The sequence below is a fragment of the Scardinius erythrophthalmus genome (assembly GCF_964197995.2).
Source record: "Scardinius erythrophthalmus genome assembly, chromosome: 6".
In the NCBI taxonomy this organism is placed as follows: domain Eukaryota; kingdom Metazoa; phylum Chordata; class Actinopteri; order Cypriniformes; family Leuciscidae; genus Scardinius; species Scardinius erythrophthalmus.
Window position 1 is genome coordinate 21,704,611 of NC_138226.1, and position 13,558 is coordinate 21,718,168.

The following is a 13,558-nucleotide window of genomic DNA, read 5'->3' on the forward strand; positions in this document are numbered from 1 at the left end:
CATTTTCATTGGGATATGTGCATATAAACTAGAAAAGAAAATACTTGAATGTTGACTTGACACAGCTTTTATCTAAACATATTTTAAACAAATCTCTATATAAACATATACACTTATGTTATATCTAAAATCTAAAACTATCTAACTATCTAAAAAATTTAAAATGTTATTGTTATGGATAACCTTAAAGGAAGTCTAAGAGGTTTTTGGGGAAGGTGTTTTTTGGGGGAATGTTGGCTCTAGCGTGTGATTTTAGAATATTTAGCAACACTTTACAGTAAGGTCTCATTTGTTAACAATAGTTAATGTATTAACTAACATGAACTAACAATGAGCAATGAGCAAATGTTTGTTACAGTATTTATTAATCTTTGTTAATGTTTGTTAATAAAAATATAGTCGTCCATTGTTTGTTCATGTTAGTTCAAAGTACTTCAACTAATATTAACAAATACAACTTTTAATTTTAATAATGTATTAGTAAATGTTGAAATGAACATGAACTAAGATTAATAAATGCTTTAGAAGTACAGTTCATTATTAGTTCATGTTAGCGAAAGTAGTTAACTAATGTGAACTAATGAAACCTTATTGTAAAGTGTTACCAAACATTTAATATGATATAACAATATTAGTATGATTAGATCATTTGAAGTTAAATAAATCTTCCTCATTCCATTGTCAGTGTCATTATGTTATGTGTACATGACAGCCATCAGTCTTTTCTTCTTCTTCTTCTTCTTCTTTTTTTTTTTGGTCCCCACTTTCTTTTTCATTTTTGGCCAATTTCGGCCTTTTCAATATGGGAGAGATGAAACACTGGATTTCCATTTTGTTTTATTGAGCTGCTTTATTGGGCGTTCCTCTTTAGTACCAGTACAAGAAGAAGTTTGAGGAGAGTAGGGGTCACTACCATTTGATAGCTGACACACCTGAGCAGCTTCACCACAAAGAGGCCTCAGAGCTGCAAAGTCACGTAAGTCATACAGTTCTGGAGCTTTCTGCAGCTGACGTCACCTGCTTCTCTGTGTGTGATGCTTCACATGTTGGACCTGTTTATTTCATTTCAGCTAACTTGTCAGTCTTATGCAGCTAAATTAGATTTATTTATCATTTACATTTTATTTGTTTGGGTTCATTTGTGCTGTAAAACTGCTTTATAAGGACTTGTCTATGCGTTATGTAAGCACATGGTTGTAAAAGCGAGTTACTCCATCCATAAAGTCTGAGACATTTTATATTGCGAAAACACCATAAACATCTATTGTATTTTTAATGAATTTTCCACCCTGTTGAGCCTATGGTAAACTCTCTTTCAGGAGTCTCAGTGCTTAGGAACATAAAATGGCAGATTAATTGATATCCAGTATAAAAAATCAAATCATATAAACTATAGCCTAGACTCTTCAAAAATATTCAGTTTGCAGACAAATCTGTGGTCTTTGCCTGGCAATCATTAGTTAGTAAACCATTAAATGAATCAGTTCAGCTTTTTTCTATTTGTATGTTATTCACCTTTGGGATTTTGTCTGACTACAGGTGAAGTATAAGGAGAAATATGAGAAAGAAAGAGGCAAAGCCATGCTGGACTTTGAGACTCCTACTTACGTGACTGCTAAGGAGGCTCAACATATGCAGAGTCAGGTAAATACTGATGCCAAAGCTCAGTGTATTCAATGCCAAACAAAATGGTAGCGTGTGTAGCTCAAGTATACTTTGTAACCCAGTCTGAATGACTTTGAAATACTAAGTAAAATTCAAACAGTGTGCTTTTATGTGGATACAAATATTGTAATGCTGGTAAGTATTTGGGAGACCACAATTTCCAACCAGGACCCATGGATTTATGGGAGGCATTTATGTATGTTATGCGTATGGCTGTTTTGATAGTGTCACTGTACAACACACTGACTGGAGAAAATGTTTTGAATTAACATCAAGATACTCAAAACATTATATGAACTGTCACACTCTTCGACTGAGGAACCAGTGTGACCATGGTGTACTAGACCCGAATGCCTGAAGCTTCATGTATCTCCCACTCTTCTATATTTGTGGTGGATAGAAAGAGTATAAGAAGGACTTTGAGATGACAATGAAAGGAAAGAACCTCTCTGGGTTGGAGGTCACCCCTGCCATGATACATGTCAGACACGCCACGAAAATTATTAGCGAGGTAACATGAAGCCCTTATATTATCTTCCTTCCATCCTGGTAATAATACTAAGACCACATACACATTATAATCCTTACACGAGTGTCTTTGAAGTTTCCAGTTACACCCAAGTAGGTTATGGTTAGTATGCATGAACCATCCTTCCGCTGTAATACACTCTCAGTAATTCCCTTCCCCTTCCAACATCTCTGTGTGTGTGTGTGTGTGTGTGTGTGTGTGTGTGTGTGTGTGTGTGTGTGTGTGTGTGTGTGTTTTCTGCTGTTGCTGGTTTTAACAAGGTTCCAACAGTCATGAAAAAATGTCCAAATTGTGATTGCAGTCCAGGAAAAGTTATGAAAATTATCAAAATCCTTTTTTTATTTTTAATCCTACAAAATGTTTTATTGTCACCAAGTTAATCATTATGCAATCTCACAAATCACTATGCAATCTTTCAAATTATTTTTATTGATATTTAAATTTTTCATGTTTGACTGGAAATGTCATTGAAATTCATTGATCAAAAGATGTGGGAACCCTGTTATTAATGTTTACATTTGTTTAATGGTCAAATCTCTTGTTTTTTAAAGGAACACTCTGACTTTTTGGGACTTTAGCTTATTCACAGTATCCCCCAGAGTTAGATAAGTCCATACATACCTTTTTCATTTCTGTGCGTTCTGTAAGTGTTATTTGACGCACCCACCGCTAGCCTAGCTTAGCACAAAGACTGGATGTAAATGGATAAGGTAGCATACTAATCCCAATAAGTGACAAAATAATGCAAACATTTTCCTATTTACATGTTGTGATCTGTATAGTCACAGCGTGTACAAATAACAAGGCTATATGAGACAGAGACCATTTTTAATCGTATAAATACTGGAAACTATATTCGCGGAGTGGCTACTTGGGTGGAGTGATTAGCGCAGCACACGAGACGCCCTGTTGATGGTTCCGTTAACAAAGTAGCCACTCCGCCCAAGTAGCTGTGCTCTTATGCCTAGTGAGAATATAGTTCCCAGTATTTATACGATTAAAAATGGTCTCTGTCTCATATAGCCTTGTTATTTGTACACGCTGTGACTATACAGATCACAACATGTAAATAGGAAAATGTTTGCATTATTTTGTCACTTATTGGGATTAGTATGCTACCTTATCCATTTACATCCAGTCTTTGTGCTAAGCTAGGCTAGCGGTGGGTGCGTCAAATAACACTTACAGAACGCACAGAAATGAAAAAGGTATGTATGGACTTATCTAACTCTGGGGGATACTGTGAATAAGCTAAAGTCCCAAAAAGTCGGAGTGTTCCTTTAAACAGTTCTTTACACTGTACTTTAGTTATTACCCTGTGCATGCACATGAATTAACATTTGATTTCATTTAATTTCATTTAATTTCATTTTAACCTCTTTAGAACTTAAATACACTGAATCTTCAGTTTCCCTGGTCATGCACATGAAATAACATATTTCATTTTATTTATATATATATATATATATATATATATATATATATATATATATATATATATATATATATATATTTTTTTTTTAACCTCTTTAGATATTGGTTACCATGAATATTTAGTTGCCCTGATCATGCACATGAAATAACATTTGATTTGATTTGATTTGATTTTAACCTCATTAGATTTTGGTTTGGCTTTAAAATTATATGAATGCTGCAAAACGAATGTACATGTTAAAAAGTCTCAGACATTGTATTTTGTCAAAATTCTTGCCTGTGACATTTGTGATAAATATTGTATATGTCTTTACCACGTTGCTTTTCAAACTCAGCAATGCCTTTGCTCCAAGTAGATTATGTTCAATTACTTGTTGTGTATGGACAACATGCACCTTGATTATATTCTGTGTGTGAAGCATTCTCTCAAACCCAGAGCAAAAGCTTGGTGACTTTGAAATGTCAGTGGGCGCAGTACTGTGTCTGTGTCTGTGTGTGCTATGTGTCTGCAGCATTTCTGTTCTTCTCCGCCCTGTAGAAAGAGTACAGGAGGGATCTAGAGGAAGGGGTGAAGGGTAAAGGGCTTACAGTGCTGGAGGAAACTCCTGAGTTACTGAGAGCAAAGAATGCTACTCATATCCTGTGTGAGGTAGGATGGCTAAAGCTCAAACTGACTTATCTTACCTGTAGTCCTCTCCCACAACGCCACTTCCTCCTCATCACACTAATCAGACAGAAACTGGTCATTTTGCCTCTTGCTAATGAGAAAACTAATCAAGCTAATGGTCTTTCTCTATGATGTGCCATCTAACCAGGTTTGGTAAAGCAGTTCAACTCATCCGACTGAGACTCCCACTAAATGTCATTTTGTCTTTCAATTCTAAATGGTCTCCCTTATTTTCCTTATTTTTCCTTCACAGCTTTGATGTTAATATCATCTAATTTTTCTTCTCATTCTCCTTGAAAAAAAAAAAAAAAAAGTTTGTCTGCTGCTTTTGTGTTTGTAGCCCACAGGAATGTTTCTTGGTGTAAATGTTAAGATGACTGATAAACAAACATATGGACATGATCTCATTTCTGCCCAATTCCTGCAGAGAGAGTACAAGAAAGGACTGGAGCAAGATATCAAGGGAAAAGGCATGTTGGCTTTGGCCACTGACACTCCAGACTTCTTGAGGGCAAAGAACGCCACAGATATCCTCAGTCAGGTACACAGATGATCTCCAACCCATCAATTCAGTATTTCAGAGGTGATTCCCTCAACTTCTAGCACCAACATTTCAACAATACATTGATTGCTGGTTAATTTGTTTTCCAGGCCAAGTACAAGCAGAATGCTGAGCATGACAGAGCCACATACACCACAGTCATTGACACCCCTGACATCCTCCACGCTCAGCAGATCAGGAACCTTGTGAGCCAGGTATGAGGGTTGCTTCTTTGAAGAAAAAAAAAGTAATTTTTTGATGTTTATTGCTAGTGTATTGGTATAAATGTACCTATTTTTACACTCTTATTATTAAGACGTTTGGATCTGTATTTAGACACATTTTGGTAAAAGGGTTGCAAAATTCCACATAACAATGTATAGAAAACAAAACGGTTCATATAATTTTTCAGTTTGACCCCCTGATCAGTTTCTGAAAGTTAATCATCACCACTTATTACTATTTACTATTAGTAATTACTATTACTACTAGCTATTACTATTACTTACTTCCTTATACATGGATAATGATGTGTCTACTATTCAGAGCCTCTGTTTTTATAACTGTTTTATTAGGGCCCGAGCACCAATGGTGTGAGGACCCTATTGGAATTGCTCTGTTTATTATTATGATTTTTATGATTCAACTTTTTATTTAACCTAATAGAAAAAGTACAAGGAGGAGGCTGAGAAGACCATGTCACACTATGTGCCTGTGTTGGACACTCCTGAGATGCAAAGAGTGCGTGAGAACCAGAAGAACTTCAGCACCGTAAGTGTTTCTCCACAGGCTTTCATCCAGTTCATATTATGTATGTTCAGTCCATATTATGTTCCTGTTTATTCATCTTAGCCTAAATGTGGTATTTGCATCCTTTGTTGTCTTTGGTCCCTGTCTTTCATGTGTTTTTGTATGAAAAAAAAAAAAAAAAAGAGAGAGAGAAATATTAAAGAGTAGACAGATTTGTTATGTGGCTTAGTTAGTTGTCCATTTTAATAATTCACACTTCTCTTGATTTTGAATGATTTTGGAACCTTTTTGGTTGCACTGTTTTCTCTTGTTGCATTTTTGTGTCAGTTTTGACTGCTTTTGTGCTCTTTTCTTTTTAGCTTCAGTACCAGATTGACCTTAAAAACAGTAAGGGCAAAGTTTCAGCAGTAAAGGACACTCCTGAAATGCTTCGTGTTAAAGAAAATACAAAGAATTTCAGCTCGGTACTTACTGCCTAATGAGTATATGTTTTTTCAATATTCTAACCACAATTTCTTTTTTTGGTTTTTGTTCTTTTTTCTGTTCTCATTTCTTGCTTTACACCACCTTTTCCTTTTTCTGTACTACAACCACAAGTTAACATTTCTTGACATCCAGCTCTTTTTATATAATATAAATATAGATATCCTAAACAGACCTTAGTCTAATACTTAGTCTTAAACTAGCAAAGCCACTAACAGTAATCATCAAATTTGATGCTGTTGACCTTTCTTCATTCTAAACAGTAGCTCTAAACATTTTACAATTGGTTTTGCTTAATATTTACATATTTGACTTCTTTGGTTTGTATGTGTCTTATGTGTTTGAAATGTTGTGTTTTTGAAATGTTGTAGTTTCTTTGTTTGTTCATCTCTTCTCAAATGTTTTGTCTGTTTTTATGTTGCGAGGGCACATTCTGAAGCGTCCCCAGACAAAACAAAAGAAAGCTACTTATCCTACGAGATAAAAAACAAATGTTAATGCCTCATTATTCTTGTACAATTCTAAAGATCCAATACAAGGAGGAGCTTGGGCAAGGGACAGCCATAGCTGAAACCCCTGAGATGGAGAGGGTTAAACGCAATCAGGAGGCTATTAGCACGGTACTCAGTGTTGTGACCCAACCATTCACCCTCCTTCCCATTGGAGAGCCCCTAAAAAAACAACATAATGCCTCCTTTAATTATGATTTTAATCCAAATTCTGTCAGCATTCTAAAAAATGTAATGTCAAACATTCATTTTAATATAGACCATCTAATATGAAGTAATAATTTTAAATAAATAGCCACACCTCTCATCATTTTTAATAACATATAATAACATGATCCATATATTTATCCATTTTCATCCGAAAGTGGTTCCAAGACTTTAACTAGTGCTGCATTGTTAAAAACACTCAACCTCTCCTCTCTTTTTACCCTTTTCATCCCGTTTCTGCATAAATATGTAAATTCTCTGACTTTATCACTTATTTTCATGCTCTTAATGGACCTGAAATGTGTATTAGATTAAATACAGGGATTCACTAAGTCAAGGCATTTCTATACCTGACCTTCCTGAGGTGAAGCGTGTACGGGACACTCAGAAGAACATCAGCTCGGTAGTGTTTTTCTCTTTGAGGAAGACTCCTTGCTTTAAACATTTTACTGTGTACTCTCATTCTTCATCTTTATCATTCTTTAAAGTCTCATTTTACCCCTTCTTCAGCTTATTGGTAAGGATAAACGTCCCTAAATAAACCAAAAGCTCCCCTTCACTATTTTATTTTTATTTTATATTTTTTGTCTCCATACTTTACCATTCAAAAAAAATTTGGAGTCTGTAAGATGTTATGCTCACCCAGGCTGTTTTTATTTGATCAAAAATAAAGTAAAAATAGAAATAATGTAAATATATTTTAAACTGTAATTTATTCCTGTGAAGGCAATCATTACTCCAGTCTTCAGTGTCACATCGTCCTTCAGAAATCAGTCTAATATGATGATTTAGTGTTCAATAAGCATTTCTTATTACTATCAATGCTGAAACAGTTGCTGCTTAACATTAAGCTGCTTAATATTTAGTGGAAACCGTGATATGTTTTTTTTTTCATAATTCTTTGATGAATAGAAAGTTCAAAAGAACAGCATTTATTTAAAATAGAAATCTTTTGTAGCATTATAAATGATACTTAATACTGTATGTTACTTTGATCAACTTAATGCATCCTTGCTGAAAGTATTAACTTCTTTAAAAAGAGTCTTACTGACCCCAAACTTTTGAACGGTAGTGTTCATACCTCACAGTATATGACCAAATTATTTACCCTACTTTATTTTCTAGCTAGAGACATTTTATGATTTATTCTGACATTTTACATCTTCAACACTTTTGTTTTCATGCATTATGTATGTGTCATTGATTTTGTTTTGTTTTTGTCTTTTTGGTTTACACACTGATATCTGAACGATTATTGACATTAATAAGATTTCAAGTAATTTTCTACCTTTGTTTTTTGTTTATTTTTACCTCATTGCCTCTACATGTGTAAAGATCCAATACAAGGAAGATTTGGGAGGAGGAACATCAATTTCAGAAACGCCAGAGATGGAGAGAGTTAAACGCAATCAGCAAAATATTAGCACGGTACACTGCGGTGTGACCCTCTATCCCCACCCATAAAACATTCCCTGTTCCTCGTCTCTCCATCATCTAAGAAAACCCTTTAGCCTCCATCTGTTTAAACTAGTCCCTCTAGTGACCCTGAGAAGAAGTCACTGCATCAAATCCATCATTCATAACAATAGTTGTAACTCTCGTGTAGCTCATGTGACAAAATTTGGTATTCCCTTTTATCAGTAATACTTAGTATTTATTTAGCTGCAGGCTAATTATTAGCAACTGATAACACCATGTAATAATTGGGTACCATACCTTTTTTTTGTTTTTTTTTTCTAGTTTTAAACTTGTATTGTTGATCAGCAACATTATCAGTTGCAATTGCTTTGCTCCAAAACCTTGTAAGCTGCCTACCAAGGGCGCATTTGAAGACATCATAGGCACACTCCTGACCCAAAGACTGTTATGAAAAGTTGGCAACTTTATGGATTGTTAAACTTGAGCATTACGCGGTGGGTCGAGTCTCTGATGCCAAATGCTATTTGTGTAGCTGCCTTTTTTTACAAGTCTGCCTCTTATGGGCACTTATAATGCAATTTTAAAAGGCAGACACCTGCGTAGGCAGCGAGGATGCTTGGGTTTGGAACAGAGCTAATGATTTTGTGTATTTCATCTTTGTGGATGTTCGTTCTGTTGCTGTTTGGTTAATGTGTGTGTTGTTTATTTGATATGTCGTAATTAATCCTTGGGTAGATAAAATACAAGGATTCGCTGGGTCAAGGCACAGCCATATCGGACCTCCCCGAGATGAAGCGGGTCAGAGAGAATCAGAAGCACATCAGCTCGGTAGTGGAAGCTCCACAGGGTTTACTTGAGAGTGGCTCTGTTCCCCATTAACGCTTCCAGTATACTTCTTCCTTTTCCACTCTTACAATGCCATCGCTGATGCAAAACAAATGAAGCATATGTAATGCTTAAACCTCATTTTCATCTAATGTAATTCACCACATCATATTCCACCATAGTTAGGTACCCTTTGCTGTGAGTTCAAACGTATGGGAATTATTCAACTCCAAACATTGCTCCTAATCCAAAATTAAACCAACACCAGATATCCCATATTTGTTGTTTTCCCTTCCCATCCAGTTTCCTCTTTTTAAATCTGGGTTATAAGATCATTGTGTGTTGTGTGTGACGTTTGATGTGACTGTGACTCTCCAGAGACTCTTGCGTCTTCCGTGGTGCTTTGTGTCTGACTGGCCTCTGGGGGCGCTGTTCTTTTCTACTCTAGGTTTTGTATAAGGACCTCTCTGCCAAGGGAACGCCTGTGGTGTTCACTCCAGAGATGGAGCGGGTCAAACGGAACCAAGTGCAGATTAGCTCGGTACTCACAGCCACAGGACACGAGTGTGTGTGTTTGCCGTGTGTAAACGTAACTGCTCTAATACCCTCATTTCACTTAGGAGGCTAATAATATTAACTTTATTCTTCCATATGCTGAATTTAATTCAGTAACTGATCATCATCACTACAAAGCTTCATCTCGGGACCCACCTACTTTTAATCCAGCCCTCTGAAGATCCTTCTAATTCATCTGTCTGAATTCATAATAACACCCAAGGTTGTGCTGATGGATGTCATATTCATGTCCTTTGTTTGTCTAATGTCCTGATTTCCCCGGTGTGTCTTCTACAGGGTCTTGATACATAATCATAATCCATGTTTCTAATGTATGTATTTTCTGTGACTTTTGTCCAGGTTCTATACTCTGACAGCTTCCGTAAGCAGGTGCAGGGCAAGGCCGCCTTTGTGCTGGACACCCCTGAGATGAGACGTGTTAAAGAAACCCAGCGTATCATCTCTGGAGTAAGATGACGTTCACATCTTGACATTTATCATCATATTGCAATGTACTGATTTTGCGATATTATATGAAAGTCAACCCTATTGCATTCAAAATGCACAATTTAATATTATCAACAGTCTGTAGATACTGCAAAAACAGAACTGAAAAAACTAACTGCTATTAGGCAGACTAGGTCTAAAGTCACAGTCTTAACGGTGGCTATGTTTATGCACATGACCCCTGAACATTTTTAAAACACTAGGCATCATACACTTGTGACTTTGTAAATAGTTACTACTACCACACACTTCACACAATACCAGACTTTCAAGTCGTTCTGAACACAACAAACTCAAACAGAAACATGTACATCGTTGCTTGGAGATGCATGACAAATTAAAACAAAATGAGTTCTAAAATCAGTTAAAAACTTCAAGCATGCATGATATCCTCCACCTGGATGGAATCAAAGTCTGAAGCTAAAAAAATCTGAGTCTGAGTCACTACACAGTTTTCTGCAAAATCTGTCAACTCGCCTGCCCAAAATCTGCAGACTGGCTCTGGCACTGACATCATCGTTTATTTTTTTAGCAAAAAAAAAAAAAACCGCAAACCAAAACCATCCAACTTCCCTATCAATTTCCATTGGACAAAATCAAGTCCCACCCTATATTTTTCTCATTTGAGAAGCCATTCGAAAGGCCAATCGAGACTTCGGACTACAAACGGATTGTTGCTGTTGCAGTTTCTTAGTGTCTTCCGACTCATGTTTTGCTGTCTATTGGTCCTGTCAGGTCAGATACCACGAGGACTTTGAGAAGAGTAAGGGCAGCTTCACCCCCACCATCTCTGACCCCATAACTGAGCGTGTGAAGAGGAACACACAGGACTTCAGTGACATCAACTACCGCGGCATTCAGCGACGTGTGGTGGAGATGGAGAGGAGACGTGCAGAGGAACACGATCAGGAGACCATCACTGGTCAGCTGACACAGACTGTTTCCTGTACACACTAAACACACTTGAGTTTAGAAACTGATTTCTCTTCCTGTAAATCGAGAAAAGCATGTAACGAATAATATACAAATGATACACAGGAACCAAATGAGTTTTGAATAGAGACATTCACTAAAACTGAGTTTACTTTCTCAAAGACCTGCGTGTGTGGCGCACAAACCCTGGCTCTGTCTTTGACTATGACCCTGCCGAGGACAACATCCAGTCCAGAAGTCTTCACATGATGTCAGGTGGGTCACTGTACCCTCACTGTACAGCTCTCTGGAATACTTGATTCTGACTGGGCAATCTCGATGTTCTGCTCTTAGATATGTGTTTAATGACTTCCAAACTATATAATGACTACATTATTCCTCACTCTCTACACTGTGGTTGTGTATTTATCTGCCACCTTCCTCGATTGAAGACAGTCTTTCAAAGAGGAGGGAACATTGACATGTTTGTCCCATTATTCAGTCCAAGCCCAGCGCCGCAGCAAGGAGCACTCCCGCTCCACCAGCGCAATGAGTGGGGTGGGCGATGAGAAGTCAGAGGTGTCTGAGAACGTGGACCACCATGCATCGCTCTACAGCAATGGCTTTGGTGTCTCCACTTTACACGGTACATGTTTAAAGTGCTTAATTTCTTTTGTCCTTAGGTTGAATTTTCATTTCATGCCAACTGTGATAATCCAAACCTATCTATTCTTTGAATGCAGTGCATGCTTTTGATCTTTTTGTGAATTATTCATTGTGTTCATTTTTGTTAATTCGTAATGTTTATTCAAAATGTCTTAACTCAATCTTTCAGTGAAAATGACTTCTCTGACTCTGACATATGCCGGACTTATCCAGTCATTTAGTCTGCTTAAACCCTGTTCCTCCACAATGGACTGCAAGCTCATTCATTTTGAGTGCAATGTCCACATCTCAATATCCAATCAGGAACCGATGGATAGAGTTGCATTGCAACATTAAGGATTTATCATTTTATATTATAGTATTTTTTAAAAACTGAGCAAAGTTTAAATTATTTTCTGCAGTAATCAAAGCCACTGTAAATCTTAAGCTGTTTGATTTAACCTGAAAAATCTTGAAAATCCATTACAACATAAGCTCCATGCTGTGCTTGGCTGTTTAGTGAACCATATGCAACATCATATCATTCTATAGTAACTGCTGAGGCTTTAAAGTGAAATGTAAAAGTGTTAATCTGGTCTACCATCTCGGTGGTACTAATGACGGTTGAAAATTGCTTGTAAGGAGCCAAAATCTGAATGCTAACGATCTGAAGAGATGTATATATGCTATTAAATCTGCTGTTTTCTCATTTAGGATACACGCAGACCAAGACTACAGAGGTTCAGCAGAGATCCTCCTCTGTGGCAACACAACAGACCACTGTTTCTTCTGTCCCCTCACATCCCTCAACCACTGGAGTAAGTACTGAGAGACCAACGGAAACTTTAATAAACTCTACGCATATGCTTTACAATATCTTAGTCTAAACAGTAACAGCATATTCCATATAGTGAAGCTGGTCGTTTAATATTCTCCCCTCTGTCCTAAACAGAAAACTGTCCGTGCCATGTATGACTACGCTGGTGCTGATAACGATGAGGTGTCCTTCAAGGATGGTGACGTCATCGTGAACGTGCAGTCCATTGATGAGGGTTGGATGTATGGCACTGTGCAGCGTACTGGAAAAACCGGTATGCTGCCCGCCAACTATGTGGAAGCCATCTAAATACAACTACTGCCCTGTCAAACTCCTTGTGGATAGGGGAGTTTGATATCCACTAAGACAGAAACAAGCATTTTATGTGTACTGTTAGTCTAAGTAGTTACGCTACTGTTTGTCCACATCACTGTTATGAAATTTCGTTTGTGCCCATGTCACTAAGTCTATTGTGGTTGTGGCATGAGAAACTATACATACCTATTTAAGTCACAGACAATTGTATTTATCTTTTTCTTCTATTCTAACAGTTAAGTAACTGGAGCCCATTATTTTTGTATATTGCAATCACACCACATTCAAAGAAGGCCATTCTGAAAGTTTTAACAATGAAACTTTTGCACAAAGAGAGATGGGCTCATGGTTCACTTTATATGTGAAAAGGAAAACCAGAAGTTCAGTGTTTTATAAAAACCGAACAGAGGCACTAAAGTTGCCACATGAAAATGAAAAAAAACAAGACAAAAAAAAAAAAAAACACTTGAGAATGTTGAGGACACGTCATCAGTTACTCTAAAGTGAAATGTATTGATTTAAAACAAGCCTCCTCCCTCCCTTGCTGAAGGCTGGCCACTATGTGCATGTGTTTTGTTTCTTTGATTCTGTGGGTGTGGGATTAGAGGAAGATGTATACCTTGAATCAGTAGCCAATAAAGCACACCACGCTTCTGCAGTATATCTGTTTCCTGTCATGGATTTTGTGACAAGATTATTATTATTAAATATTGGTCAAAAACAAAGGGTTGACTTTTTTTAAGTTTAAAATATATCATACAAATGTTTCATTTATTTA

At 36.8% G+C, this 13,558-nt stretch overlaps 1 protein-coding gene across 9 annotated transcripts in view; it reads left to right on the forward strand.

Annotated features, from left to right (window-relative positions):
• neb (nebulin) overlaps nucleotides 1–13,441 on the forward strand; it is a 60,616-nt gene extending 47,175 nt beyond the window's left edge. For 5 of the 9 annotated variants that reach the window (XM_081369303.1, XM_081369310.1, XM_081369302.1 and 2 more), the window contains 12 exons: nucleotides 872–976; nucleotides 1,540–1,644; nucleotides 4,723–4,836; nucleotides 4,947–5,051; nucleotides 5,503–5,607; nucleotides 9,478–9,570; nucleotides 9,945–10,052; nucleotides 10,827–11,013; nucleotides 11,187–11,279; nucleotides 11,506–11,649; nucleotides 12,363–12,466; nucleotides 12,601–13,441. In XM_081369303.1, the coding sequence (XP_081225429.1) occupies nucleotides 872–976; nucleotides 1,540–1,644; nucleotides 4,723–4,836; nucleotides 4,947–5,051; nucleotides 5,503–5,607; nucleotides 9,478–9,570; nucleotides 9,945–10,052; nucleotides 10,827–11,013; nucleotides 11,187–11,279; nucleotides 11,506–11,649; nucleotides 12,363–12,466; nucleotides 12,601–12,774 (1,437 nt within the window). In that variant the 3' untranslated portion in view covers nucleotides 12,775–13,441. The remainder of the gene's footprint in view (nucleotides 1–871; nucleotides 977–1,539; nucleotides 1,645–4,722; nucleotides 4,837–4,946; nucleotides 5,052–5,502; nucleotides 5,608–9,477; nucleotides 9,571–9,944; nucleotides 10,053–10,826; nucleotides 11,014–11,186; nucleotides 11,280–11,505; nucleotides 11,650–12,362; nucleotides 12,467–12,600) is intronic. The other 4 variants (XM_081369308.1, XM_081369307.1, XM_081369309.1 and 1 more) reach the window with 2 other exon arrangements.
• Nucleotides 13,442–13,558: the final 117 nt, after the last annotated feature.